Source organism: Rattus norvegicus, chromosome 2 (genome assembly GCF_021556685.1).
Source record: "Rattus norvegicus strain SHRSP/BbbUtx chromosome 2, alternate assembly SHRSP_T2T, whole genome shotgun sequence".
NCBI lineage: Eukaryota > Metazoa > Chordata > Mammalia > Rodentia > Muridae > Rattus > Rattus norvegicus.
In genome coordinates this window covers 140548386-140576215 of record NC_141535.1, presented here as the reverse complement: position 1 = coordinate 140576215, position 27830 = coordinate 140548386, and the positions used below count along the sequence as shown (strand labels likewise).

The 27830-nt window shown below is 44.5% G+C and overlaps 1 protein-coding gene across 4 annotated transcripts; it reads right to left on the bottom strand.

Annotated features, from left to right (window-relative positions):
• Positions 1–817: 817 nt before the first annotated feature.
• Positions 818–27439, bottom strand: Spart (spartin). Of its 4 annotated transcripts, none has more exon segments than NM_001106433.3 (9): positions 818–2706; positions 10029–10119; positions 10237–10395; positions 10980–11174; positions 13543–13666; positions 15057–15242; positions 17940–18137; positions 21680–22482; positions 27338–27426. In NM_001106433.3, coding segments are annotated over 8 exon segments (2025 nt in total). In that variant the 5' UTR covers positions 22481–22482; positions 27338–27426; the 3' UTR covers positions 818–2435.
• Between the last annotated feature and the right edge of the window lie 391 nt (positions 27440–27830).

Below are 27830 nucleotides of genomic sequence, written 5' to 3'. Positions count from 1 at the left end.
TCTTCTGTCTTCACAGATATTACACAAACATGGTACACATGAAGACTTGCATATACACAGAAATAAAATCAATATTAATAGATAGTCCTAGTACTCGGTTCCTGACAAAGCTCCCAAAGCCCTTGAAGATTCACAGAATATCTTTGATTATTCCTAATTCCTTTTTGAGCATACCAGAGGAGTTTAATGTTAGAGATGACGTAGAAGATGGGACTAGTTGCTGTAACTAAGCATGCAGTGAGGAAGTTGGAACTTTTGGCTCCTTTGAGCCCACAACCTTAAGGAGAATAAATACAAGATGGACAAAGTTACTCTCCAATGGCCAACAATTTAAGTATGCCTATGTAATAGGGCTCCTTAAGGACCTTGAATGGTGAAGTGTGGTTTGCTCCAACTCTATGGAGATGGAAGTGTCACCTTCTTTAATCGAAGATGCGGTCAGTACACTTTTCTGTAAAGAGGTCAGTATTTTCAGTGTGAGGGCACTATATTCTTACAGAAGCTGCTTTCCTATGCAAAGGTGTATTGGCCAAAAGCAGCCATAGCAAATGCCCAGTGAGTATAACTGTCCCAATAAGAATTTATTTTTGGAAACAAGTGTCTAGTGGGTTTAGTCAGTGGAACATGCTTGCAGATACCTGGTCTAGAGAAACTATTCAAACCATTCTGTTTCTTAAACCTGTAGAAAGCAGAGACTGACTGGATGGTATTTGACAATCCATTTCAACAACTAGTACATTGTCCTTAGCCTATAAGAAAAAAACCTCCCCACTAGTTCTATATTCCTGAAATATAAGTCCAGTGAATACACCTGAGGCCCAGCAATTCAGAAACCATTTTATTCGCAAAGCACATTCACTAACCAATTCCAAATGAAATCCATATGCTAGCCAACTACAGGTTCAGAAATGACTACAACAGGCAAAAACCTTAAAAACCAGTATCAGCCTTTTAAAGTTAACAGAAATAAAATGCCATGAGTATTTAAGTATATATTTGTAACTTAAAAGAAAACTGGTAAATGTCCATCCTGTGTTCTGCAGAAGTGGGGACTACCCACCAAAGGGTACCATGTTCTTTACTGTGGTAAAGACAGGATTCTCTCATCACTTCCTGGCTTTTAGTATAAATTCTAATGACTGACAGATACATTACACTTAGTAAATGCAATGTTTGTGTTTTACTTTCCAGAAATTTAGGAAAAATTTACAGAAGCAGATATCAAAAAGTGATTTAATGCCATTAACAATCAATTCAAATTTTAAGAGAATACTAATCATATTTCAAAATTCCCTAGTCTATACCACACTCCTCCCCTCCCATAAAGCTCAGGGAACATGGAAGAAGAGGAGTGAGAGACTGTAAGAGTCAGAAGTCCAGGAGGCATGGATAAACTGACATCTTCTGGGTACAATAGGACCCTTACACTCATAGCAGCTGAGGCCACCTCCACAGGCTCAAACCAGCCAGCACTCCAGCTTGCAGTGGGCAGGGTCTCACAAGCCCCAGCCCAGCTGAGGAGCTACTGACAGTTGGTGGCTTCTGAGGAACAAGGTCCGTGGCAGATGAACCAACCTCCAGTGGATGGCCCCACACCCATGATCATATGGGCAGCACAGACTGGATTATTTAAAACAAACACACAAAAGAGAGTGAAGCTGGGAGGGGGGTAAGGTGTGGACCTGGGGGAGCTGGGGGTTGTAGGGAGATACAATCAAAACACATTTATATTTGTACAAAATTCCCGAAGAATTAATAGAAATCATTCTATCAAAATAGTGCCTAGCCTCAACCCTAAAGACTTAAAGATGCATTTTCTTCAGTTTAAACTACAAGGCCATTTTGGTTTCCTAGGAGGCAGGAGAGCTAGCAAGTAAGTGAAACATTACAGAGCTTCAAGGCACTTTCATGGCCAAGCTCTTCCCCATTTGAGAAAATTTTCTAGAACATCATCTGAGAACAAACTTTAAGATCACAGTTTTGTTTAGCTTATATGCTGCTGGGCATCTCAAAAGACCCACAATTAGTGCAAAAGAAAGGCATCGACATTCAGTCGTTTCCTGGTAAGACCAGAGCTCAGGGGGCTGTAGATCATGTGCAGTTTCCTACTGTGCCTTCTGAAGGCTAGCACATAGAAAAATAGATGGACATTAGGTTTAAATCACATATATTACAAGCTTTATTTAACTGCAAAAATACTTTAGCCACATTTAAGGGAAAATAAACTTACTGAGACTACAAACTGCATATGTCTAGAAGCCAGATGTAAGAATACTGATTATTTTCCTTGTAAGTGGATACATGCCCCAAACTTCCAACAGTCACTTGGTAGGAATGAACTGACAGAAGATGCTGTTCTTCTGTGGAGAATCCACATCCTCTCCACACCCCTCCATCTGGTAAGGCTTTGGTGCGGGTCACTCCCAGAACACCTGTTATTTATCTTTCTTTTTTGCCCCTTTCTTCTCTTCCTCCATCTTCCTCTCCACATCTCTTGTCCCTTCTGTGCTCGTTGCTCCTCCCTGACTTTCCCTCTGAGGGCTCTCAATGATCTGGTAGTCCTCAAGGAGAGTGTGCCCTGTCTGCTTGGCAGTTTTCTTCACCATGGCTTTGATACCGATGTTGTCAATATTGTAGGCAGTGACCCCAACATTGATAGCCGAGTCCACCGCGTTATGTGTAGCTTCTCCTGCGTTGTGCCCATACCTTTAAAAAAGGTGAAAATGTAACAATGACATTAGAACACAGTATTTCTAAGGAGCATTCTTCTGAAATCAGTAGTAGATACATTATCTATTTCCTGAAAGCAGAACTGAAGCCTAGGTTTCAATTCAGTTAATAACTGAAGACACAGGAGAGAACAGAAACCACAGCTGCTACAAAGCTGCATTCTCCCTTTTAGCAAAAACGGTGAATGAGGATTAAAGACTAGCTAGAATAGTAATAAGATGGTGAAAAAAACTAAATATAAATTAAAACACATGTTGTTACTCATTTGTTTAAATCTCCGTCTCTTGAAGTAACTGCAGCACAGACGTCCAGCATCGCAGATGCTCCTGACACAAGCATCTGCTTTGTCTTTAGCAGAGATACTGTGGTGTTCTCCTGGCAGCCCACGCCACTGCCAACTCACTGGCCTCTTGCTGTCTTTAAACCCAAACCCATGAAGTACACAGAAGCCCTGGTCCTCTGCTCTGTCTGGCCTCTGTCCAGACCTGCATGGCTTGTGGCCTCGCAGCCTTGAGCAGTCACTGCTCCCGTCCTGGAATCTCACCTGTCTAGATGGCTGTGGCCCATGTGCCCACTCCATTGACAGCCCTCTCCTCCTCCTGCACAACTTGCCATCGTCTACACCATGAGCCGTGTTAATGACAGCTGCTTGCATCCTTGCTTACCTCACTAACATATAAACCCACTGCAGAGGGAAATCTGCTTTGTTCAAATGTACCCTATGCTTCTGAGTGTCTGGCATCCAGACAGCATTTAATGAATGAATGATACAATCATGTTTGGCCTTATCCCCCTGCCTTCTCTCTTCCCTTTCCTCCTGTCCCCAGTCCTCCTTCCTGCATAGCCTGAGAGCACACTCAGTCTCTTGCCTTGCACTGCTGGATCACATGCAGGTAACCTGTCTCCGATCCTTCCCTCCGTGTGAACAGTCACTGCACACCCATGCTCACCACCACTTTTTGCAGTAGTCAAGTGATCATCACTGGATGAATGGAGATAGAAGATTGACTGGAAAAAGAAAGCTAATGAGCTATAAACACAGCCCAGCTTTTGTGAAATGCAGAGGTGAAACGATGGTGTTAAAAGGAGAGTGGGCAGAAGCAGAGAGGGCCATGCTCGGTAAGAGATCCAAGCTTACAGAGACCACTGCTGAACCATTTCTCTGACACATCGACTCTGAGAATGAAAGAGAGTCTACCAGGGCCATGGAAGAGGAGTATATGGGTGTGTTATGTGCATGTATGGAAATGTCATAACAAAATTTACTGTGTGCACACTTAATATACTCTAATAAAATACATGAAAATTATAAAAGCACACAAAAGTACTTATTATTGACAATGGTAGTAAGTCTTTACTACCATTGAGTCTCCGAGAGTAAATCTGAACTGTACAAGGACATCACAATACCCATCTGCACTGCTTACAGGCACAGGCTTTCCGGTTCTTGAAAACAGGACTGGAGCCCAATTCAGCACCATCTCCTCGTGGCCTCCACCGTGCTGGAGAGGGAGCGTTCTCTGGGATATGTTCTGGTGTCCTTGCATTCTCTCAGACTCGGCTTTAAAGATTTACTGATTATCATGGTCAAATGATGGCCACTTTCCTTCCCATGCTGAAGCTCCCTCCTCATTCTTTGGATCAGTCATAACTTAAGGATCTGCTAAGGGTTCCCTAGGCTGCCGTGCCCTCTCTTACAACACGGGTTGTTTCTGTGTGCAATGTACTTCTAAAAGCGACACCATCCTTGATGTTAAATAAGTGTCTGTGTCCACTGAGTGCTTGTTCTTCAGGCTAAGACAACTGCTGCAGGTGAAACCTCACACCAAGCAGAGAGTCAGGCAATGGCTGTGCAAGCAACTGGCTGTATGCCTTTGCCCAACTCTCCCTGTCTTTGCATCCCAATTTCTTATCTCATAATATGAGATCAAAATGCACTGCTCAAAACTCCTAAAAATCAAGGATCTGTGTAAGATTATAACACTGTTTTGATTTTTTTTTACTTTTTAGTAAATGAAAGCTTTAGCTACACTTCATGAACAAATTCAACAACTGAAGGACAATGCAAGTGACTGTGAAGCCATCCTGGGTGAGAGAGACCCATGTGTGCACCAGAACATATCCCAGAGAACGCTCCCTCTCCAGCACGGTGGAGGCCACACGGAGATGGTGCTGAATTGGGCTCCAGTCCTGTTTTCAAGAACCAGAAAGCCTGTGCCTTTAAGCAGTGCAGATGGGTATTGTGATGTCCTTGTATAGTTCAGATTTACTCTCTGAGACTCAATGTTAAAGACTGATGCCTACAGAGACAGCACCAACAACGCAATGAGTCAGGATCTTACAGATCAGTGCTTCAGCATGACATTTGTCACCTCAATCAAGTGGTGTGCAGCCGTCAATGCTATGCTCAGAAATAGTGACCTGAAATATCTAAAGGAAAAACATCTTTTTCGACTATTTATTGAAAGTAGTTTAGGAAGGCCTTATAAGTAAAGCTAAAATATTTAAGTTTTTCACGAAAGCAAATGGGGGAGAGATAAGCAAAGGAACGGACTGGTCACATGCATGTTGAGCAGATCCCTCTGACCCCAGAGAAGTAGGAACACAAGCGCGGGCAGGAAACAAGCTGTGCACCAGACAAGAAAGGGCAGGGTTCTGTCTAAAGGAGGGAACACACAAGAGTGTGGGGTCAAGTCTATGACAGCAGGTGTGTAATTGGTCTGAAGCTTAGGACAATAGACTTGAAATGTGTTGCTACACAGGTCTAAATTACACCCACAGACATAGATGCCTGTGATAGTTTTATTTAACTTGATACAAGCTAGAGTCATCTGAAAGGAGGGAAACTCAATTAAGAAAATACTTCCATAAGACTGGGCTGTAGGCAAGCCTGCCGGGCATTTTCTTAAGTAGTGATTAACATGGGAGGCCCAGCCCACCATACTAGGGTATGGCAGTCTAGGGTTCTGTACGAAAGCAGACTGAGCAAGCCAGTAAGTAGCACACTTCCATGGCCTCTGCATCAGCTCCTGCCTCCAGGTTCTGCCTGAGTTCTTGTCCTGACTTCCTTCAGGATGAAAAGCAATGTGAAGTGTAAGCCAAATAAGCCCTTTCCTTCCCAGCTTGCCTGTGCTCATAGTGTTCATCAAAGCACCAGAGACCTAAGACAACGACATTATCTATGAAACAAGGAAGCAGCACTAAAGTAAGACACCAGGAAGAACCGATCTGTAATGAACACAGCTACAAGACAACCCTGGTGGAGGGTGATGTGCCGACTGCTAACCTCTGGTCTTATTGGCAGTAAGGACTGCGGCAAGGCTGGTTAGGATAGATAACTGCGCATGCAGTTGGACTTCATCCACAGAAACTGGCGGAAAGACTAAAGAGCACTAACACTGGGCAGAAAGCAGCAAGGTGAAACTAAGCAGGCAAAGGAAAGGTCTCAACTGTAAACAACACAGTGAGGACCCGAAAACAGTACAGGCTCGGGGCTGGAATGCAACTTAGAGGCAGAGCAAGCACCACCTGGCACGAACAGTCTGAGCTCATTCCCAGCATTAAACAGACAAACACAAAAGGTCCCATCTCAATGGTTTTCTTTAAAAGTGTCAAATATGATAAAAATCAGTAAAGACTGACATGTGTCAGTGTCTTTTGTTCCCTCATCAAGAGCAAAGGTGATCAACACAGGAGCAGCGATCCCACGAATCCTATCCTATCAAGCATCCATCTGTGCGCCCAAGTCAGCTCTGGCTACCTTTAGAGTATTTTTAGAAAACTAACAAACCTGTCACTAAAATGAACAGTGATGAGGAGATAAAAGACCTTGAAATTATATTTACAATTGTTCAAGAAACGGGAGCATTCAGATAAGAAAAAACAAGAGAGGAGTGACAGTGCTCTTTAGACGTCTGTCCAATCTGTATCTGACAGAGGAGAGCAGCTGCAACTCCTGAGCAGAGATCATGGATGTCATGGATGTCATGCAGACCTGGTTTCAGAGACCATGACAACTGTCACTGGAGTTAATTCATAAGCTCTGGAAACTTATGAGGTATTTAAATTAAGTTTTAATTTAATTAAACTCTAAACAAACCAATACAATCTAGTACCATCGGAGAGAAAATTTCTTCCAGGGAAACACTATTAACTTATTTTCAACAAACAGATATTCAGAGATAGATTCTACAGACAGACCTAAGCTGCTGCAATGACATCAACACTGACGATGCAGAATGGAGCTAAGAGGAGTGAGGGTTAGTCAGCAGGCGCTGCTGCAGCTGAGCTGGGGGGTGGGGGGGTTAAGTTGTTTACTGTTTTCCATTATTCCTGTAGCTCTTCACCTGCCTCAATCTAAAAATGTGAAATGTTAATGTAACTGACAAAAAGTTCTCTATATATTCACCTGAAAAGTTTCCGTGTTCCTGCTCCCTCATACAACGCCCGCAGACACGGGTACGGAAGCTTTTCTAAGGCATTAGTTTTCTCTCAGGCATAATGCATGTGATGTCAGCAGATTTTAAACTCTGTGGGAGAGCAGTGCAGTCAGGACACGGCTTCAGTACACTGACATGAGCAGAACGCAAGCGTGCATTCTACTTCCTGCAGTGTCAAAGATTAAGGATAGAGAGAGTGTGTACATTTAAGTAATAAGAACCAAAGTAAAGGAAGGAATTTAGGAATGGCTCTCCACTCTCCCATCCTATCACTGAACTGTTATTGGCTCAACAGGTCTGTCCCTTTCTACTGCTGGGCCAGATTACCTCTGCAGGTGAAAATCTGGAATAGTGGGGCCCAATCTTTAATCCCCCAAGATTCTATTGGCATAAATTAAATCACTTTAAGAACAATCACTCTTGGGCTGGAGAGATGGCTCAGTGGTTAAGAGCACCGACTGCTCTTCCAGAGGTCCAGAGTTCAAATCCCAGCAACCACATGGTAGCTCACAACCATCTGTTATGGAATCTGATTCTCTTCTGGTGTGTCTGAAGACAGCTACAGTGTACTTATGTATAATAAATAAATATTAAAAAAAAAAAGAACAATCACTCTTGTACTCACAAGTCCACTGCTGGGCAACTCTGCCTTATTTATTCACACTGTGTAACTCTGGAGAACAGAATAAAGTAACACTAATAGACAGCACACAGGAGTGAGTTCACTCAGAACCTTGTGAAAATACCTGGTTCATCACACCAGGCTCCTCCATAACAATCTACACATATTCAGAGAAAATAAAACAAACACCTTCACTTTCTGTAGTAAGAACGGTAATCATAATTTTCTCTGTATTTGCTTTCAGCTCTCTGGTTAAAACTGGCAGCCAGGTTGATCTGTTGTGTCCCTTTGATTTGAAGGCACACCCACACTGAGAGAACAAAGCAATTTAGGACGGAAATCAAATGTAGTACTACCTAAGCCAAAAGCAGTCTAAATGGTGGCAGAGGTCAACCCAGAGCACTGAAGTTGTGCAGAGAGCTCTTCAAGGACAGAGAGGGCACAGCACCCTGCCCTGACTGTGGGACATGGGACCTGGTTTACATCACAGCTCTGCCACTCAACTAGGGATGTAAGCTCTAACAAGTTTTTAACTTTTAATGTTTTTGTTTCCTTGTGTATAAAACTATAGAAATGTTAAATTTATATAATACATGAGAAACCCTGAGCACAGTACTAATATGAAATAAAAACTCAAATATTAATCCACTTTCTACATGTGCATATTCTGTGCATGTTTGCATTCACACGTGTGTGAAGGCCTAAAACCAATGTAGTCCTTGATTGCGTTCCCCTTTGTTAACTAAGCTGAGCCTCTCACTGAACCCAGCGATCTCCAGTTCCATTTTGCTGTATGACTGCCCTGGACTCCATCTGCCTCCCTTGCTCACGTGTTGTGTGACCTTTGTTAGCTGGGGGTCTGAACTCAATTGCTCAGGCTTAGGCAAGAGCTGTGTCCACTGGACCTCACTGCAGCCCGCCTGTCCCTCTTCCTAAGTAAAGCGTAAGAGTCAAACTAAGAAGAAAACAGCTTGGGTCCCACTAGATCTAGTTTTTTAAGGTCCAGATTTCTGTAATTCAGACAGAAGAAAGAAGGAGAACATGACCAAAAGTATAATCCATGCACATATGAAATGTTATAAAAACAAAACACTATTTTGTACATATACACTGTTTAAAAACCGTAAGTTCAAACAAAGAAGACACACCCAAAATGGCATTTTAAATTTGTTCTTTAATAACATTGCCCAAGTATTTGGTTCTCAAAAGTAAGTGGAACCAGAAGTATGGTGCCACTTCGGCCTAGTTCAAACTTTACTCTGTATGTAGTTTGTTGGTGACTCAGCAGACTTGTTCCTCTCGCTGACTTGATTCCACAGCTCCCATTCACAACTGCTGACCACTAACAAAACAAATGGCTAACTCCAGAGTCCTGAGTGACTTCCCCTTCCATGGTTTCTCTAAGGCAGCTGGCCTACCTCCCCACCCCTCACACACACACACTAAAGCCCAAATGCCATGGACCTTAATAAAGTCGCAGGCCCTCTTTGCTCTCCTCTATGGAATGTCTGTCCCCCTGTGCCACCTGAGGCCCCACTGACTATGGGGTCTCCTCTTCTCTATGGGCCTGCAGTGAAATGCCTTCAACTTCCTGTGAGTCATCGTGCTGGCTCTAAAGTGTCTCAGCAGCACACAAGCAATCTCGCCTTCCAATCAAGAAGCTCGACACAGATCTGGGGAGCCTCCTGGTACACATAGCTATGAGACGGACATAGCCTAGGTCACCTGCCAAGGGGATGAGGTCTGGCAGCAACCAGCAAGGCACACTGAAGTTACCTCTCTCCAAAGACCTCAGAGCCAACGTAGAAAGAAATCATACACCAACTATCAGCTCACTTCTGTCCTGTCTACCTAATGTATCAAACAGAAGGTAACTGTCTCTTTAGCCCAATATAAATGTGCAATGGGAATCATAACTTAGCACATGAATGCACTAATGTTAAAAGGGGCCTCCAATTCAATCAAGTCTGTTTTCTCCTTCAAGAAATACTACTATCAAAATTATATAGTTAAAAATTATACATATTCTTTGTATTAATGAACATTTATAACAATTAGTAGCACAAATCAAAGCCACAAGAGTTTCATCAGTATACTAAAACTGTTCCCTATTTAGAAAATAGTGAATGGGGAAAAATAAGTTTATCAGAAACAACTAAAAGAAAGCACATAAGCCTCAGCCATGCAGATTGAGCTGATGACACTGGAGATTCACTCTCCAATGACACTGTACTTACTTGTATCTGACAGTCTGTACAGTTTCTGCAGACACGTTGTTAACGATGCATTTAGCTGCACATTCCAGTCCCTGCCAGACAGTTGAGAATCCTGTAAACACAGGTCCGTCAGTCTCACGTGAACAACAGTCTGCTGAGCTGCTCAGGTAGCCCAGGGCCCACCCAGAACACAGCAAACATAAACAAGACAAACCCAGACCCCCGTTACCTTGAACACTACTTGCTGCCACAACCATGGCGCCATCCAGGGTAGACTTCCCATCTTTGTCTCTCTTCAGAGATTCTGGAACGAGTTTGCTTCCATGCTTCTTGACATGTGGAGCGAGTTCTTTGCCAACACAATTCGCTACTGTGCAGACGCCATCAACTAATACAGTCATAGAGAAAAGACTCAGAGAAACCAGTCCCTTGATTTCAGCATCTGCACTGAACAACGTTCTCAAATGGCCACCCATAACTGCTTTTCTGCACGGTGTTACTGTGTCTGATAGGTGAACCCTGGCTGGCCCTAAAGTGATTTGAAGCTCTGTTTGTGGTGTCTACAGAGACATTGCCCCTCAAGCTGAGTTCAAATTGAAAGAAAATCATCCACTTTTATTTTTCTGACTCAAAGACTGAGTGTGAAAAGGATAATATTAGTCAAATTAATGGAAATCCACTAAAGATCTATAAAACTATAGAAGAGCAAATGTTTGTGATTCTAAAGTGTCACCTGGGGAAACAGACACCAGACCCACTGTGTGGCAGACCCACTGTGTGGCAGACCCACTGTGTGGCAGACCCACTGTGTGGCAGACCCACTGTGTGGCTGGGCTGCAAGTTTAACTGTGGGGAGGTGGAACCCCACATTCCTCACTCCTTCTTTGTGAGGCTGAGCTATTTATACAAACACTGGCCTAATGTGGATTAGCAGAGTTTCTAGCTCAGCCTAGGGGAAGCACAGGCACTTACCCAGGAACTGACTGACTTTTGCGGCTCCTCCAGTTGCCTGCTTCGCTATGTAGAGGCCCCTGGTAACAGCTGGACTCACTTCCACTGGCTTTTCCTCTGGCTGAATGCGCTCTCTGAGTTTAGAAGCACCTTTCTGAATTGCTTTGCCAGTAAATTCAGCACCTTTGACCAAACCCCAGCTCACCCAGGAAGCACCTTTTAAAAAAGGGAAGTTCAAAATTACGGAGATTAGGGATAATTGTCTCTTTAAATCCTTTAATGACATCAGCAGAAAACACAGGAGTTCAGTAGTAGATCCTAATGGGCCATGAACATGCCAAGTGCACACCTATGGCTTCCTTGAATAATTATTTCGCTAGCAGAAAACAAAGATTTTTTTTTTTATTTTATGTGTGCGTGAGTTTTTGCATGAACATGTGTGCACTGCATACATGCAGCACCTGCAGAGGCCAGAAGGGGGCAGAAGACCTCTGGGAGTGAAATTACAGGTGGTTGTGAGCCACTATGAGGAGGCTGGGAACTGAACCCAGGTCCTGTGCCAAGTGGCCAGTGGTCTTAACACTGAGTCATCTGTGGGGCTCTTGCTAACTAAATTTATCTTCACTTAGGCCACACGTCTCTCCAGAACGGTTTTCTGCACTACTCGGAGCTGCACCACAACACACAGCAATCTGCAACTGCTCACAATTTTCTATCATCAGCTCCTGGTACTGGATTCTAAACTCGGGTTACTAAGGCAGCACCTGGCAGGAGGAATGAGCACTCACTCTTGTCCTTCCTACCTTAGGCCAGGCAACACTTTTCCTTGTGAAATCCCAAGAAAGACAATTCAAGCCAGAAACCAAAGGACCTGTGTTTTAAGAAGCAGGAGAGCTGTCGCTTGCTGTAGACTACAGCATTAACTGGGCAGGGATCCTGGTCTCTCAGTCCTACTCTGTTTCCTGGAGCTTAGCACCTCTCAGTGTGCTGCACCTCATGACAACAGTGTGGGCACACTGGAAGAGACAGGAGCAGCCCGGACCACAGCTGACTCCGGCACAGGCCCACCCTTAGCTGTGTTAACGCCTCCCACCCCTGAACTACAAACGCCATTGCCACAGAGACATCAAGATGTCAGGGCCTTGTGTAGGAGGAAAAAGAGGTCTTTAGCCAGTGGGCAAAAGGGAAAGGAGCTGGAGAAATATGGAGAAGCAAGAGGAGTCCCCTCTTCCTCCTCCTCTTCGGATAGTTCAGTTACATCTCTTTCCTGAGCGGCTTCAGAACAAAGGCCCTTGAGTACGTACAGGAGATCTGCAGCAGCAGACATCACAAGGTCACATGACAATCACAGCTACTCAGCCACAGTCCCAGCCATCCCGTGGCGTGCAGCAACTGATTAGAAATTGTCTTTTCCTTCTTGACCCACTCAGCCCGATCTCAATCGCTAACCAAAGACCACACAGGAAGCAGCACAGGCAGAGGACTGGCTACCACCCAGGTGAGGAGACTCCAGTAAGAACAAAAGCTGGAGCAAAGTCATCCTAAACAGCGTGTGTCAGGGCTGGAGGGACTTGGCAGGTAAACGAGTGCTGCTCTGTTCAAAGACCTGAACGTAGCTTAAGACCACGATAGCTGCAGGAAATCTGATGCCCTCTTGAGGCCTCTAAGGATACTGCACTCACATGAATACACACACACACACACACACACACACACACACACACACAGAAGGGGGGAAGGGAGAGGGAGGTGGGGAGAGAGAGAGAGAGGGAGGGAGAGGGGAGGGGAGGGAAAAGAGAGAAAGCACACATAAATAAAAATAAATCTTTTTAAAAAGTGTGTGTGTAGAGTTCCTGACTTAAGAGGTTGAAAAAAAAATTTAAGCCTGATTTGAAGAACTGAGACATCACAAAATAAAAGGTAATGGAACAGTGAGTCTACAGTTAGAATTTATAAGAAATTCTAAAAAACAAAAAACAAACAGGAAAATTCCTTTGTGTAGCAGGAGAAAGTTAATACACCTCTAACAATGAAGAGCGAGCAGTTATTCCTTCTCTTGGGAGGTATCTCAGATGGTGCTGCTGTAATAAACACTACAAAACTGTAGAGATAAGCAACAGATTCACCTCCTGTGACAAGTGTGGGTAAATGCATCCCTGAGGACCCCTTCCAGGTTCACTGAACACCTGAAGAAGCAAGGCAGCCTCCTGGGCCCTTCAGTGAAGTCTTGTTCACAAAAGTCTTCGAGCTGCTCAAAGACCCCACCTTCTAATTTTGTGACTTTGGGAATTGACACTTCAACATGGAGATCTTAGAGGACAAAAAGACCAGAACACAGCTCTGGAGGGAGGCAGAGAAGGGATGAGAACTCAGGGGACAGAGTCAGGATTTATGCTCACAGCTCTTTGATAGCTGAGGAGCCCTAGAAGAACACACATTTACACAGCAAGTGTGACCTGCTCAGAAGCCTAGTCTTTCCACCTGCCAGTATTTCTAAATCAGTTATTTAAAACATAAACCTCTAAGCAATACTGTTACTGGTTCAAGGCCCTGACTGTGGGGTTAACAAACAGCCCTGGGATACCTGACAGAATGTTGTGGGCCACTTTCTCGCTCCATTCAGGCAGGTCTTTCGATTTTTCTTCTGAACTCGGCTCACAAGGCACGATCTGTCTCAGATTAACTTCTTCACTTGAAGAATCTTTAGTCTAAACAGCAAATATGTTTCAAAATGTAAAGGCTAGTAAAGTCCAAAGGAAAGAAACTAAAAGCATTATATGATAAACTATTAACAAATACTAGCTGAGGTTAGTAAAAAATTCACCTTATCAATTGAAAAATGCAAAACCAGGCTCCTCGGATGGGCTCTGAGCAGAGCTGTAACACCAACACTGTCTACTGAACCACATTCAAGCTCACTGTATCCTCTTCTCCCAGTTTACGACCCATCAGAGTTCACCCCTCAAGGTTGCATGTATATGGTCAGATTAACAGATTGAAGGACTCAGTCAGTAAAGAAGGATGTATGTAAGCAAACTGGTTTTGACAGAAGAAAAAGTCCAACTTGAAACCTGAATATCCAGATACACAATGGCCCGCCCTCCACTTAAATGGAAGCAGCAGGACTGCACTAGACAACTGCCAGGGTTTGGCCAAGGCCCAGAGTCAAAGTGTTAGAACTTGAAAAAAATCAAAGATTTTTCTGGGCCCAACAGATGACAAAGACGATGACTTAAAATACAGAGATAAACAGATTGTGGATTCACATGCCAAGAAGTCAAACTCTTCTTTATGGAGAAAAGCTTCCTGTCAGTAAATCCAAAGACAATCTGGGTGTCACATCTGCATCGCTGGGGACAATGTCTCTAACATATAACCCCCTGGAGACTGAGAAGAGAAAGACTAACGACCCAATAGTAAACATGGGTGAACGGGAGGACTAGACAGTATAGAGTACCCAACCTCGTCCAAAACAAAATGAATGTCAACAGCAATATTCCAGATGTCAAGGGAAAGCCCTGGCCACCCACTCTTGCCCAGGCCATGTGAAATGAGTACAGAGCTCCCCTAACTGCAGGAGACCCAGTGGGTGCCTGGTCATAGACAGGGCTCAGTCCTGAAGATAGTAGGACTAGGCTTTTTCATATGTATAAGGGGTGTGTGTGTGCATGTGTGTGTGTGTGTGTGTGTGTGTGTGTGTGTGTGTGTGTGTGTGTGTGTGCGAAAGAGAGAGAGAGAGAGAGAGAGAGAGAGAGAGAGAGAGAGAATGTTTCACAGGAACAAAAGTAGAATGACTTTTTCTTCTTCCCAGTTTCAGACAATCCATTCTTCATTTATTGTTTATTGGATGAAAAAATACAGACCCAGAGCAAGCTGTCAGCCAACAATCAGAAGGAACATAAAAAAGTTATGTGGTCCTTATTGTAAAAATAAAAGTCTTTTGAAAAGTTGAAGAAGAGTCCCTTCCCAAATACAAGTCTCAAAGCAGTGTGAGCACAAATGTGTGACCTTAGTTGTAGCTGTGATCTGTTTGTGACACACTCTAGCAGTGTATGGCCATCAGACTGGGGCACACTTCCCACTGCTTCTTTAACTTGCCTTTTTCCCACGCTTTCCTTTATGGCGTGCATCCTTGCTGCCTTGGTCTATTGAAGAACCTGAAGAACTTGACTGCCTGACATCAGTGCCAGACGCTTCCTTTGGTAGTTCCTTTACTCTCCCAGGGATTTGGAATTCATCTTCTTCTTCTTCTTCCTCTTCTTCTTCTTCTCTATTCCAGTTGGCCTAGAGCATAAAGGACTAAGCTTAGCTCAGCCGGCCTTTGCAGGACATTCCTCCAGACATACTATTCCAGGTACTCATGACACATGTTCAAATACAGTGTGTCTGATTGCATGGATAACAACTGTTGTCATGGTGTGTGTGTGTGTGTGTGTGTGTGTGTGTGTGTGTGTGTGTGTACAAACACGCACACATGTGTTTGTACAGCCGTATGTGCTGATGCCATGGAGTACATATGACAGTCATAGGACAGTCTTGGGTATTGGTCCTCACCTTCAAACCACCATTATTTAAGAGGATCTCATGGCTTCTGCTTGGCTAGGTGTCCTTTGGGTTCATGGAGATTTTCCTACCTCTGCCTCCCAGGCCCAACAGGGCTGTGCTGGGGTTACAGATGCTGCTGCTACTGCATGCGTCTTTTAGCATGTTCTGGGACCTGCTCTCCAGTCACCAGCCCTGCAGAGCAGGTGCTTGCTCTTGGAGCCCAAGAGCCTGCTTTCTTATATCTAAACTACTGTTCACTTCCGTACCAAACCTTAAAACTCTTGAGAGTTCTTCGGGTTACACATATGGCTGACAGTGAGCTCAAAAGGAAAGGCATAAAAGACGATCAGCAGCAGTCCCACATGCAAGTTAGCTTTAAATCAATAATGCAATAATAAATCTGAGAAGATACAGCAAGACGAGAATGTGTTCAAAGGCAAGGAATGAAAGAAAGCCACGTAAAACTGCACTGTTAGAAGGCAGGAACCAAGTGTTTGCATTTAATGCCACAGGCACCACAGCATCTCGTACTCTGCTAAGTGAACAAAAGCTTCAGTGTAAAACTCAAGCCCAACACTTCTAGTTCACAACTGACATTTTGGAACAGCACAAAGCCAAAAATAAAATAGAGCCAAAGCGTGAGATGAAGTAGAGCAGCATCCTGCAGCCCTGGAGTCTACCGAGCTTCTGTCCGGAGACCTGACAGTGAAGGCCCAGAGCTGGGGCAAAGCTGTCCCGTACCACGTCAGTGAGCACGCAAGTTACTACAGTGAGCATGGAGCTTTCTCTTGTCAGCCTCACAGGATTTAAACCCTCCAAGGAGACAAATCTCTGGGCACAGGGATGAGGTGTTTCAGAACTACATTAACTGAGCCTGCAGAGGGATCTGAGTGGCAGCTCCCTGCTCTCTCTGCTTCCTGACTGGGGATGTAACAGGACCAGCTGCCTCACTCTCTGCTGCCATGCTCGCCAACCCCAGCCCCACGATGGACTACACTCACCACCTGAGTGAGCCAAAATAAACCTTTCCTTCCAGAAGACGCTTTTGTCAGGTGTTTGTTGCAGCAACAAGAAACTAATACAGCAAGTAAGCATGGAGCTGGGATGTGCTGGGATCCACTCAACCACGTCCCAACCTTCATTCCTTCCTAAGGATATACAAGGCAGAGCCATACTTCATGGAGGTTATGAGTTATGGTAATAGTGATTATGTATAAACTCACACAAAGAAACACCTACATATGACTACATAGCCGTGATAATCTTTATATTCACCTGTTTTTGCTCTTGGCACCCTGCCATTTAAGAGTTTAATTGGTTGTTAAAAGAGTCCATGCTTGGTGACTGAAGGAGAACAAAAGATTACCCTGCCATGTTATCAACTGAATTTGGCTACAAATAACTATCAATACTCACAATGTCTTTTTAAAAACTAAAGGAAACTATTACACTCACTTAGCCTAACTTTTTGGCAGACAAAAACGCAGACAGAGAAAACAGGCTAAGTAGGGAGGGTTTGCAGGTTGACTTCCATGGTGTGCTTATGAAGTGTCCCCCAAATGCTCCAGTGCGGAAGGCTTGGTCAGTCTCCAGTGGATGGGTCCTGTCACTCACAGGGATTTGCTTGTGAGGGGTCTGACATAAGTCACCGAGTCATGTGCTGACAGACATGTAATCAAATGGACTATCGGGACCTGGGTAAAAACTGGAAGACAGGCCTGACTGAAGGAAAGGGCCTCCAGGGAGTGTGCATTTGAAGGGAGAATCTAGTCCCTGGCTTTTCTCAATCCCCCTCTGCTTCACAGCAGACATGAAGTGAATAGTATTCCTCTGTCATGACCTCCTGTCATGTCTCTGCCTTGCCACAGGTCTAAAGTATGTACCAGCAGTGTGGACTAAAACTCCTTGGAAACATGAACCTAATTAATGCTTCCTCCTCTGGTGACAAAAAGCTACCATTCACAATGAACATATATCACTTTTTATGCAACTTCTATTCTCCAAGAGATTAAAGATCATTCTGTCCACCAAAATCTCCTAAATACCATTCAAATATGTAAAATGTCCAAACCTACTAAAGCAGAATTATCTTCAAAATGTTATACTTTAGGCCAACCTCACTGTAAGAGGGGTCAAACAAACAGGCATCCTTTACTGGGTATGACCACCTGATAGCTGTCAAATGAGACCTCAGTTCATACACTGTCCTGTGGGGTGGGCATTATCACTGACCCCATGTTTTCGTGAGAAAGCTACAGGTAGAGCAGGTCGGTAACAGCTACGGTTAACAACTACTACACAGAAAACTTACCTCCAGCACCTACAGTCTGAACAACCAGTGGCAGCCATGAGGAAAGTCTCCTCAAAGCTTACTGTGGGTCTCTGAGAGCAGCGGCACTCACACTGAAGCTGGTTTTACCTGGGAATCCACATTACCTGGAGCCGAAGGTCAGACATCTGTCTCAACAGATCTTCAAACAGCTCTCTGTCATCTTCTGGGAGCTCAGATGAGAGAACAACCCCCACAAAGCACCCGGCAGCTTGTAACATGGTGTCTGGAAACATGTATGCTCCCACGGTGCACTTGAGAACTGGTGACCTATCAGGAACTAGAGGGTATAACCAGTCACACACCTGGAAAAGTCAGATGAACAGAAATCAGTAAATAGATCTCCATGAAATCGTTATGTAAAAGCAAATATGTCTGTTTGATGCATGTTAAAGATTTTGCTCCAATTTATATAAACCATCTTCTGTCCTGATCTTCCTGCATTAAAGTCTTACAGCTTTAAGTGGTCCTGAGTTTGACATACAATGATGCTAGCTTTAAATAAAAGATGGTTAGTATAAAATGGGAGCTAATTATTCTACTTAGATCCCTTTGTAGCACTAAATTATTTTCTAGTACATTATTGGACAATATTCATTTAAACCTCACAACATTCTATCAAATTGACTAGCAGTTTTTAACTTTTAAATAATAAAACTGTGAACTTGTATATATTAACAGGACAACCAGTGATATTTTGATGAATGTTCGAATGTTTAAGGCAAGTTAAACATATTGTCTCTTCAGAAACCCATTATTGCTTCAAAGTGAAAACCCAAAAGCACAGTTGGTCATTCCTAACTAACTTAGTATCCACAGATTAACCCTTTATCTCCCCCATCAACTTGGCCCTCACGTCTCCGCCTCAGTAGCCATCACTGCACTCTCAGCCTTTAGATCGTCTGCTTCTTGACTGTGTCAGGTGATTTCCCTTCACAGAATGACCCCAGGTGCATCTGTGGTACATAGTGTCCCACCATATACATATGCCACACATTCTTCATCCACTCATCCCCACGAACAGCTAGGTCATTTCCACTGTGCAAAGGTTGAATCATAGTCATTTTGTCACAACAACTGAGCCATAGCCAGACCACGTAAGTTTCTCAGTCCTGGCAACTACAAAGCGCAGCTTGCACCTAAGTATACACTTGGTCAGAAGTGCATGATTATTAGGTCTTGCTTTTGTTCCAGAAAACCGGATGTGTGAACACAGAGCAGAATGTTGTGTGTCACTAACTAGGACATTAAAGCCAAACGATACTGTGCTACCACCTGGAGGTCAGTTTGTCCCAACACTCAGACTTACGCTCATATCCTGGCTATCTAAATCAGAATTCCTAAATGTATTCATTCCTCACATATTACACCCCTATAGCAACTGAAACATAACCATCCCAACCTTAGAATGCTGTCTACCATAAATAAACCTGAGGGATCGCTCTATAGAAACAAGCAAAACTCAGACACATCCCCCTTTGCTGACCAGCAGAAAATAAAAGTGCAGACTACAGCAGTCAGGACTGACTCCCAGTAAGTGCCTGACAAGCACTGTCAAATTCTTTTTTTTTTTTTTTTAATTAATGGGTTTTCTTCTCTATCTCAAAAGCCATTCAGGTAGATTAGAATAAAGCTAACTACAATGTTTTACAGAGTATAAGTGGTGCCAGGGACAAAACAAACCAAACGCCCAGTGGTTAATTATTTAATATGTATTAGAAAATCTACCTATTGAAAATAACCCTACTCTCATGTCCTAAATATATTAATAATTTTTATGTTGTTACTATTTTGTTGTTGTTTGTTTTGTTTTTTAGGATAAATAGATTTGGTAGACATGTGTTAACTCCTTATCAGAACAGTGCTGCCAATCGCTAATATCTGAGTGATGGCCGATTAAACTTGGGGTACAATTCTACTTTTTATTTAGAATCCTAAACAAGGTCAAAAGCCAAATTAAATAAATTAGACAAGACAAACTGCTGGTGGAGCCAAAACAAAATCCGTAGCTGAGATCTCGTAGACAAGGGTGGTCCTTTTGGTGCCCAATTCCTGCTCCTGCAGTTTCAAGGGCCCAGTGTTCTTGGAGCCCATGACTATGCCACACTGTTACCAGACTGGCAGAAACTCTGCAGCCCCTCCCCGCACCTCAGCCATGAGCCCTGTAAGACTTCGTCCTTAAGATAACCGAGTCAGTCAGTTCTTGTTCACCAACGAATCTTTCAGCTGTGCCCAAGAATCTGTTTTCCACACCTCTGATAAGCTTCCAATTCTTGTTAATGACTTTCAAGTTGGCTTCCATAACAATCAGGGCAAAGTGGCATTAGGAGGACAACAGAAGGCCAATGTCTAGCTAAATTATCATATCTGAGTCTGGGTACAGGTAACTGCTTTGTTGAAACACAAATCCATTAAATGTACCCTATGACCCAGTTTCAAAAGCCCATCTCTCTGCACCTATGCCCAACCTTATCAACCAGACTGCTGCTGTATCCTAAGACACCCCCACTATACCCAACACACATCTTACTTTAGTTTTTACTCTTGGACCAACTGCATCTGCAATTCAGCCCTCTAGGCCAGGGCTTCTGAACATTGGCCTGACTGAGTTTAGGGACTGATGATCTTCCTCTCAATAAGGCTGTACCCTGTGGTCATTTAGCAGTTTCTCTGACCACTGTCAGCTGTTGTAGTGGCCGGGTTTGTGTGTCAACTTGACAAGGGCTAGAGTTATCAGAGAGGAAGGAGTCTCAGCTGAAAAAATGCCTCCAGGAGGCATTTTTAATGATCAATGGGCAAGGGCCTGGCTCACGGAGGGTGGTGGCATCCACAAGTTGGTGGTTCTGGGTTCTTTAAGAAAGGAGGCTGAATATGGGAAGCCAGTAGCAGCACCCCTCCATGGCCTCTGCATCAGCTCCTGCCTCTAGGTTGCTGCTCTGTTTGAGTTCTTGTCCTGACTTCTTCCAATGATGTGATCTGAAAGTGTAAGCCAAATAAACTCATTCTTCCCCATCCTCCGTTTTGGCCATGGTGTTTGGTCACAGCTATAGAAACCTTGATTAGACAGCTGTGATGACACTGTCACGTGATCTCTCAAGGGGCCAAATTGCCCTTGGCTGAGTGTTCCAGGCCAGTTCAGAACTCCAGGTTGGTCTTGACGACATTTATGGCCATTTAGTTACACAGACAAATCTTTCTCATAAATTCCCTTTGAAATTTAAGTAACTACATCAATCACAAAGCCAAACCAGATTTTCTGTAGAGAGAATTCTGGAACGTTAGTTTCTTTAAAAAACACAAGAATATTCTAGGAGTGTGATTTTGTTTTAATCCCAGGTGTGAGGATATGGGTTGCTTCCCAGCAGCTGATGACTTGCCTCTTGCTCCAGCTGCAGACAGTCGGTGTGATGTCTGCACTTCTGGGAACTTTTCAGAGGATACAAATGCTGGGGCTCCAAGAGGTGGGGCTGGTGGTTAGTAGTCTTTCAGGGGGATTGGCTAAGGTGTGTTAATAGCTAGTGCTCAAAGAAGAAATGAGAAGAAAGGAATGAAATTCAAGAATTCCCCCCCCCTCCCATCTCCTTTCTCTCCTACCTAGTAAGGAAGTGAACCAGGAGATAGAGATATTAAAGGGTGGGGAAAGAACCCACAAAGTAGCAAAATCCAGCTATAATTCTCTATCCTTAAAAACAGAATAAATCCCAGCAAACAAACACAGATGTGTTCAGAACTCAATGAAATCGTTTTTTCTTCTGCACTTATCCTGGACATGGTGCATATCAAAAAACGAAAATGAAATATTCCACTCATTTTTCAACCTATGCTCATGTTGTTTTGAAGGGCTTACCTGGAGAAATCCAGGAGGGCGGTTCAGAACTGTATCCAGAGAATTATCCAAGAACCTCACGATCCGCAGGTAGCCAGGGTATGAGGGAGCACTGACCTCTCCCGCAGGGTTTACAAAAAAGATCTGCACTCCATTTGGGATCAAGATCAGCTCATCTGCATCGAGCCCCAAGGTCTCAAGAGGGGGCGGCTGGGAACGGTTCCTATAGAAGTCTTCTCCCACCGATGAAAACTCCCCAGAGTCTGTCCCGTAGGAAACAGTGTAGTGGCCTTCGGCAGCCTGTGGGGTGTAGGCCGGTGGCGCTTCGGCAGGGCAGCCGGGCGATGGTAAGGGCAGAGCAGAAGGCGCGGCACTTGGCCCAGCACCCGCAGCTGAGGCGCTTCCATCCACTTCAGCATGCTGGGGAGCTGACTCGGCCTCTGGGGACTTCTTGCACGTGCCTTTAGGAGGGAACTCTGGGTATAACTTGGGCACGTCCTGAAGGTCATTCCGTAGAGAAGTGGCGAGGCCCTTCTCCAGGATCTCTAGCCTGGTGCGGACGTTCTGAAGCGTTTCCTTCATTTTCTGTTGCATCTGTCTGGCCGCCTCCCACGCAGGGCCTGTGTGCCCTGGCTCTGCCGCCGCGATGCTGATGCCCCTAAGCAGGTGCCCTATTCCCTGCTTGTAATAGGTCTTTGCCTCTTCCTTCTGCCCTAATTCGTCTGTGTTCAGTCCTTTATTGACAAACATAAAGGCCTTCTCGTACGCCTCCTTGATGATCTTCATTTCAGGAGGCTCTCCATTTTCTGCTCCTCTCTCCATCTCTGCAAGACAAGAAACATCACCTGCAATGACCCAGTCGGCTCTCTGTGTGCTTAGCCCACTTTCCAATGAGAATACATTTCAAGCCAAGGGCCTCTCTTGTCTTTTCCTTTTCACTACTGCATTCCCAATTCTTCAAAGAAAGCACCCAGTAAGTACTTGGTGAGTTGAGAAATGTTACTGGTAATAGTAGAGGGCTGGAGTGGTGGTTCAGCGTTCAGCTCCAAACTCCAGGGGACCTCTTCCTGAACGCTAACCCCAGTGCTGAGGACGTGCATGTCTGGAACTCACTGGCAGGCTGCCAGTCTGTCGCCTCAGCTCCGGGACAGTTATAGATCCATCTCAAACAAAACCAACAGAATATCCAAAAAATAAAGATATGTATGTGCCCAGAAGGATCCACACACCACCAGAAAAAAAGGTAACAAATTCAGCTTTTGGAATTACACATAAAATAGCTGGGAAGGTGAACTCGACAGAGGGATTAAGAGTTTAAAAAGTTAGAGAAAATGCTCAGAATTGAGAGCAATGAAATAAAGGGATGAATGACAGGGAATATGAATAAAATTAGGGCTTTTTCTAGAAGGCCCAATGTGAATTCTAAAATGCTCTGAGATGCAGAATAGAGAAAAATGACGGACAGAAGAGTAATGGGACTAACTCACAGAAAGCAGATAAATCCAAAAACAGAAGCACAAATTCCCAGGTTTGAACAGGCCTGACAGAGGCTGGACAGTCAGCTGTGGTGCCAGGCAGACCTCACGACAGTTCCTTGCTCACTTCCTGTCCTCTCACTTGGTGACTGGAATCCTAAGCCAAAGGTGGAATTCCCAGTGTTGTTATTAATGTCAGATATCATGCCACACCCGTGCAGAAAGAGCACAGCAAACCAACACCAACATGGTTCTAAGTGGTGAGATTTAATGGGGGAACAAGACAAGGGGAAGGGGCAAGAGAAAGAAAAGAGCGAAGAGAAGAGAGAGAAGTGAGGGCAGAGGAAGCCTGCCTTTTATTTGGAATGTGACATAAAGGTTCCCAAGTGGAGGTATGAATTGAGCCAAAAGGTCTTCTGGGAATGTATGCCCGTTGCCATGGCAATAGTGGCCAAATGGTGTTGCTGTTAAAGGCAATTCCTGATACCCACACCCAGGGTGTTACAAAACAACCAGCTAGACTGGAAGATAACTCAGAAAGCCTTCAGGAAGCAAACACTGACAGTGTCTGGTGTATTCCTAAGTTTTAGGAAAGACATACAATCCTGGCAGAATTCAGGGTTTAACTGGCAAAAATGAAAAATTACAGAGATAAAAATCAAGACAATTAGTAACTCCAGGGAAAACCGATGCCAAACAAAACGAAGAAACTAATCAGGGAACATCCTGCTCCTGTTTTATTTTAGTGCCATGATTTTAAAAATAATGGATTTTGATGTTAGCGCAATGATACACTAAACCATCCTGAGAGAACAGGAACATGGATGGAAAGTTTGTGTGGGAGGATGAAGGAGCCAAAAACCTCATCTTTACGAGTCAACTGCAGTGCCCAAGGCTGAACAGCAAAAAGTAGCAATGTTAGTATACTGCTGAGAGATGGTAAACACCAAGAATTGGGTCAGAAAATTGATCCAAGCTGCCTTCGGTGAGAAGGGAGACAGCTTGGCTTACAAAGGTATTTAATTCTTTATGTATATGGTGAAGCTGAACTACTTACTTTACAAAATAAATGAGAGCTTTGCAGCAGTTTTCTCCAGAAAGATTACACTATGGTCCACAAAATTAATTTTTGTTTTCTAGGAACCACTAACTAGGTAAAATGAAACAGGTGAAACTTCTATGATAGCTTTTATTTATCTAATACAGCCACACTATTATTCTGACTTGTAACCAGTATGCTTTGTAGAATATTTTGCCTTTTTGTGTATTATGTCCTACAAAGACAGCCTACACTGTATTTAAGAGTTTATGTCACACTCAATTGCCACATGTGCCCCAGTTGGTCACTGTGGACTCCTTGTATGTTCTCAGGACAGGCAAAAAGAAAAAAAAAAATCAAGAGACAGAAGAGTCTCTACACAAAGTCTCTACACAATGAAGGCACCACAGACTTTAGTAGTCAGACTTCCTAGAACTGAAAAACAGGCCAATAGATGGCCCTATCACCCAGCAACTTTACGACAGTGACAAAACAAGCCAGCCCCCAATTCAGGAACTGCGGTATACAAGTGGCAATATAGAAACCCTTATTTGCCCTACCCTGGGGTCACTAGTGACACACTCTCCCTGGAACTCTATTCTGCTGTGTCATCATAATGTCTCATGCGCCCACGGATCCCAACCCCCTTTCTCCTCTCAGAGGCCACAGGGCAAACATTCCATACTTCATTTCCCTTGGGGTACAAGGAGGCATGAACTCAGGAGCGTGCAGCCTTCTGACAGTGTCATTTATATAGTGCTGGGCTGCATGCAGTTTCTCAGCAGCAGGCTGAACTCGTGTGCTTAGAATAAACAGTGTACCAAGCAGTGCCCAAGCATATCTCTAAGAAAAACTGCTTACTGTACGTATTGAAAAGATTGAAATGTTAATGGTTTCATATGCTTTAATTCTCAGTGTTAGGAACAAGAAACGTCTTTGGAGTGCCAATAGTCTAAGCATCAAATAATGAATCAATACCTGTTCTAGATAACAATGGTGGACTTTAAACACTATCTGTCTCTCTCTCATACTTGTGTGCACTGATCTCTGTATGTGAAATGTTGGCAGACACACGCCCCGGGACCTGGGGAGGTTAGAGGACAACCAGGTCTGAGTCCTGGTCTTTCGCCTTCTCTGAAACACGGTCTTTTGTTGGGTTTTTTGTTTGTTTTTGTCTTCCTGTTGGGTAGACAAGGCTAGTTTCTTGTCTCTTGTCTTTGCCTCCCATCTCCCAATAAGAGGGCAGAAATTATAGCTTTATAGTGATAAGGGGGGATTTGAACTCAGGTCCTCAGGGTTAGTCTCCTTACTCCTGTTTAAATTTTCTAATAAAAGATTTAGGAAACACTTACTTTAAACACAGCTATGTATGTGGTTCACTCTGCACCAGAAATAAAGTTCTGATTGAAAATACTTGGAAGCTCAGTTCCATTCCACGACAGAGAAAGTAGCAAATAATTGTGCTTAAGGGAAACAGCCAGTAATAGGAGTTCTGATGCCAGCATGCGTGGTCTGTTATTTTCAAAAAGGGGGGATGGGAAGGGTTTGTTATTCAGATTATATACTGACAAGTTAACATTTATAGGGTACAAAGTGATAGTGAAGTCTGAATTTTGGACTATTCTAATTTTTAATATTTGTTTTTATTATTTTTAATGATGCATATGCATGTGGGGGGGAGGGTGCAGCTGAATGTAGGGGACCCAGTGAAGCTGGAATTAGAGGCAGTCATGGTACAGAAATGGGCACTGGGAACTGACTTGGGTGCTCTACAAGTGTGGTACCTGTTAACTGTGGAGTCATATTTCCAGCCCCATTATTCTTATTTTTTAAAACATGAAATATAAAATGATGAAATAAAGCTAGTTAACTTACTCCTCACCTGCTCATCTCTCGATAACGTGTACAATAGCCCATGATTAGCTATACCGAGCAGACTGTACTAAGCTCCAAAAGCTACATCCGTCACTGGGTAGGGATCATGGGGGACTGATCATCAGAGAGGGTTTTTTTAAGGTCTCTGTTCAACTTCCATACCATCCCACCAATTCTCACTTGCTAGGGAACTGTGTGTTTCAGATAGCACCGCGCACCGCGTGTGGGCAGTAAACCACATTCCACATTCCACAGAATACAGAGGTCTCCTGTTTCAAACAAGTCCTCCACTAATACAATTAAGACCATCAGGAAGGCGCAGGAACCAAGACCAGTTCCCTCAGAACTAAGAGCACTCTTCTACTGCCGCATTATTCACTTAATTGCTTCTGTAAAATTCAAAACAGTTGCTAAATTCTTAGGTATCCGAGGTTCATTTCATCGATTTAAAAAAAACCGTTATGTTTATAATGCAACAAAGCAAACCTCCAGGATCCTTAAGCAATAGCATAACTCTGTGGAATTGCGAAACTAGCCGTACACTAGAGCAGTAAAGTAGCGTCACAAGACCACCTATATTCCCAAAGAAAACTTTTCTAGACTGAAGTTAGGCCTCAGGGGTCCTCTGAGACGCTTGAAGCCAGTAAACACGTACTCCAATTACCAAATGCCCGTGCTCCATTCATTGTCAGTGTTGTGGCTCCTGGCGCTTTCAGCGGCCCAACGTTGGAGAAGCTGTACAGGAGCCAGGAAGCCAGTAGGGTTTGGAGAGGGAACCGTGGAGGACGTTCACTAGGGATCACCAGAGATCAGGGATGGGAGGATCCGAATCAGGGATTCTGGGAACCAGGAATAGGAGGACCCAAACCGGAGACAAGCGAGGATCAGGATAGGTACACGCACACCAAGGTTGCCAGGGGGCTCAAGATTAAAGGACCAGCTCCGGGGGATGAGGAGGGGCCACGGATGTGAGGACCCGCACCAGGGATGCACGGGTCCCTGGGGCAGGAGGATCTAGGACCTGAGCGCCGCTCCCCCGGCCAGAGCTGTAGGAGGCGAAGGCTCCTTCAGTACTAACTGGAATACTCTCAGCAGGACTTCTGGAAACTTCTCTGGCAGAAGGGCTCCCAGCAAGATGCCGCGGGGGCCCAGGCCCGGGCCGCAGCCCCCACCCGCGTTGTGCGTCCCGGGGTGGGCCCGGCTCACAAAGCCCCGCGTGACGCCCTCTGGGTCCGGCCCCGCCCTCGCGTCACCACACCGGCGCGGAGCTGAACTTCGGCCCACTCTGACCTTCCAAAGGCGCACGGAGGTCCGCTCCGAGCCTGAGAACCCACGGAAGGCGCACAGCTGCAGGTCCGAAACACCCTCCGGCCTCAGCCCGGCCCAGGCCACGTAGGACCGCGCCTGCGCACTCCGTACGGGCCGCCCTGGGGCCGCCGAAGGGACCTGCAATGCCAAGGCAATGACAGCTTCCGGCCGCCAGGGGGAGACCTGGGTCGGGCACTGAGGATTGGGAGAACAGAGGTTGACTGGAACCTGGGACCTTATCTGACAAGTGTACAGTGTTAAATCTGTGACGTAATACCAAAACAATTAACAAAACCTCCACAAGGCTGGGAGCTGGAGAGATGGCTCAGCAGTGAAGAAGAGGTCATTAGTTTTTATTTGTCTCTATAATACATAAAGAACACACCACAATAATTTATAAAAGCAACAATTAAAAGTGAATAAAAGGTTTGAGGAGATCCCTCCAGACAAGATATACAGACCACCAGAAAGCATA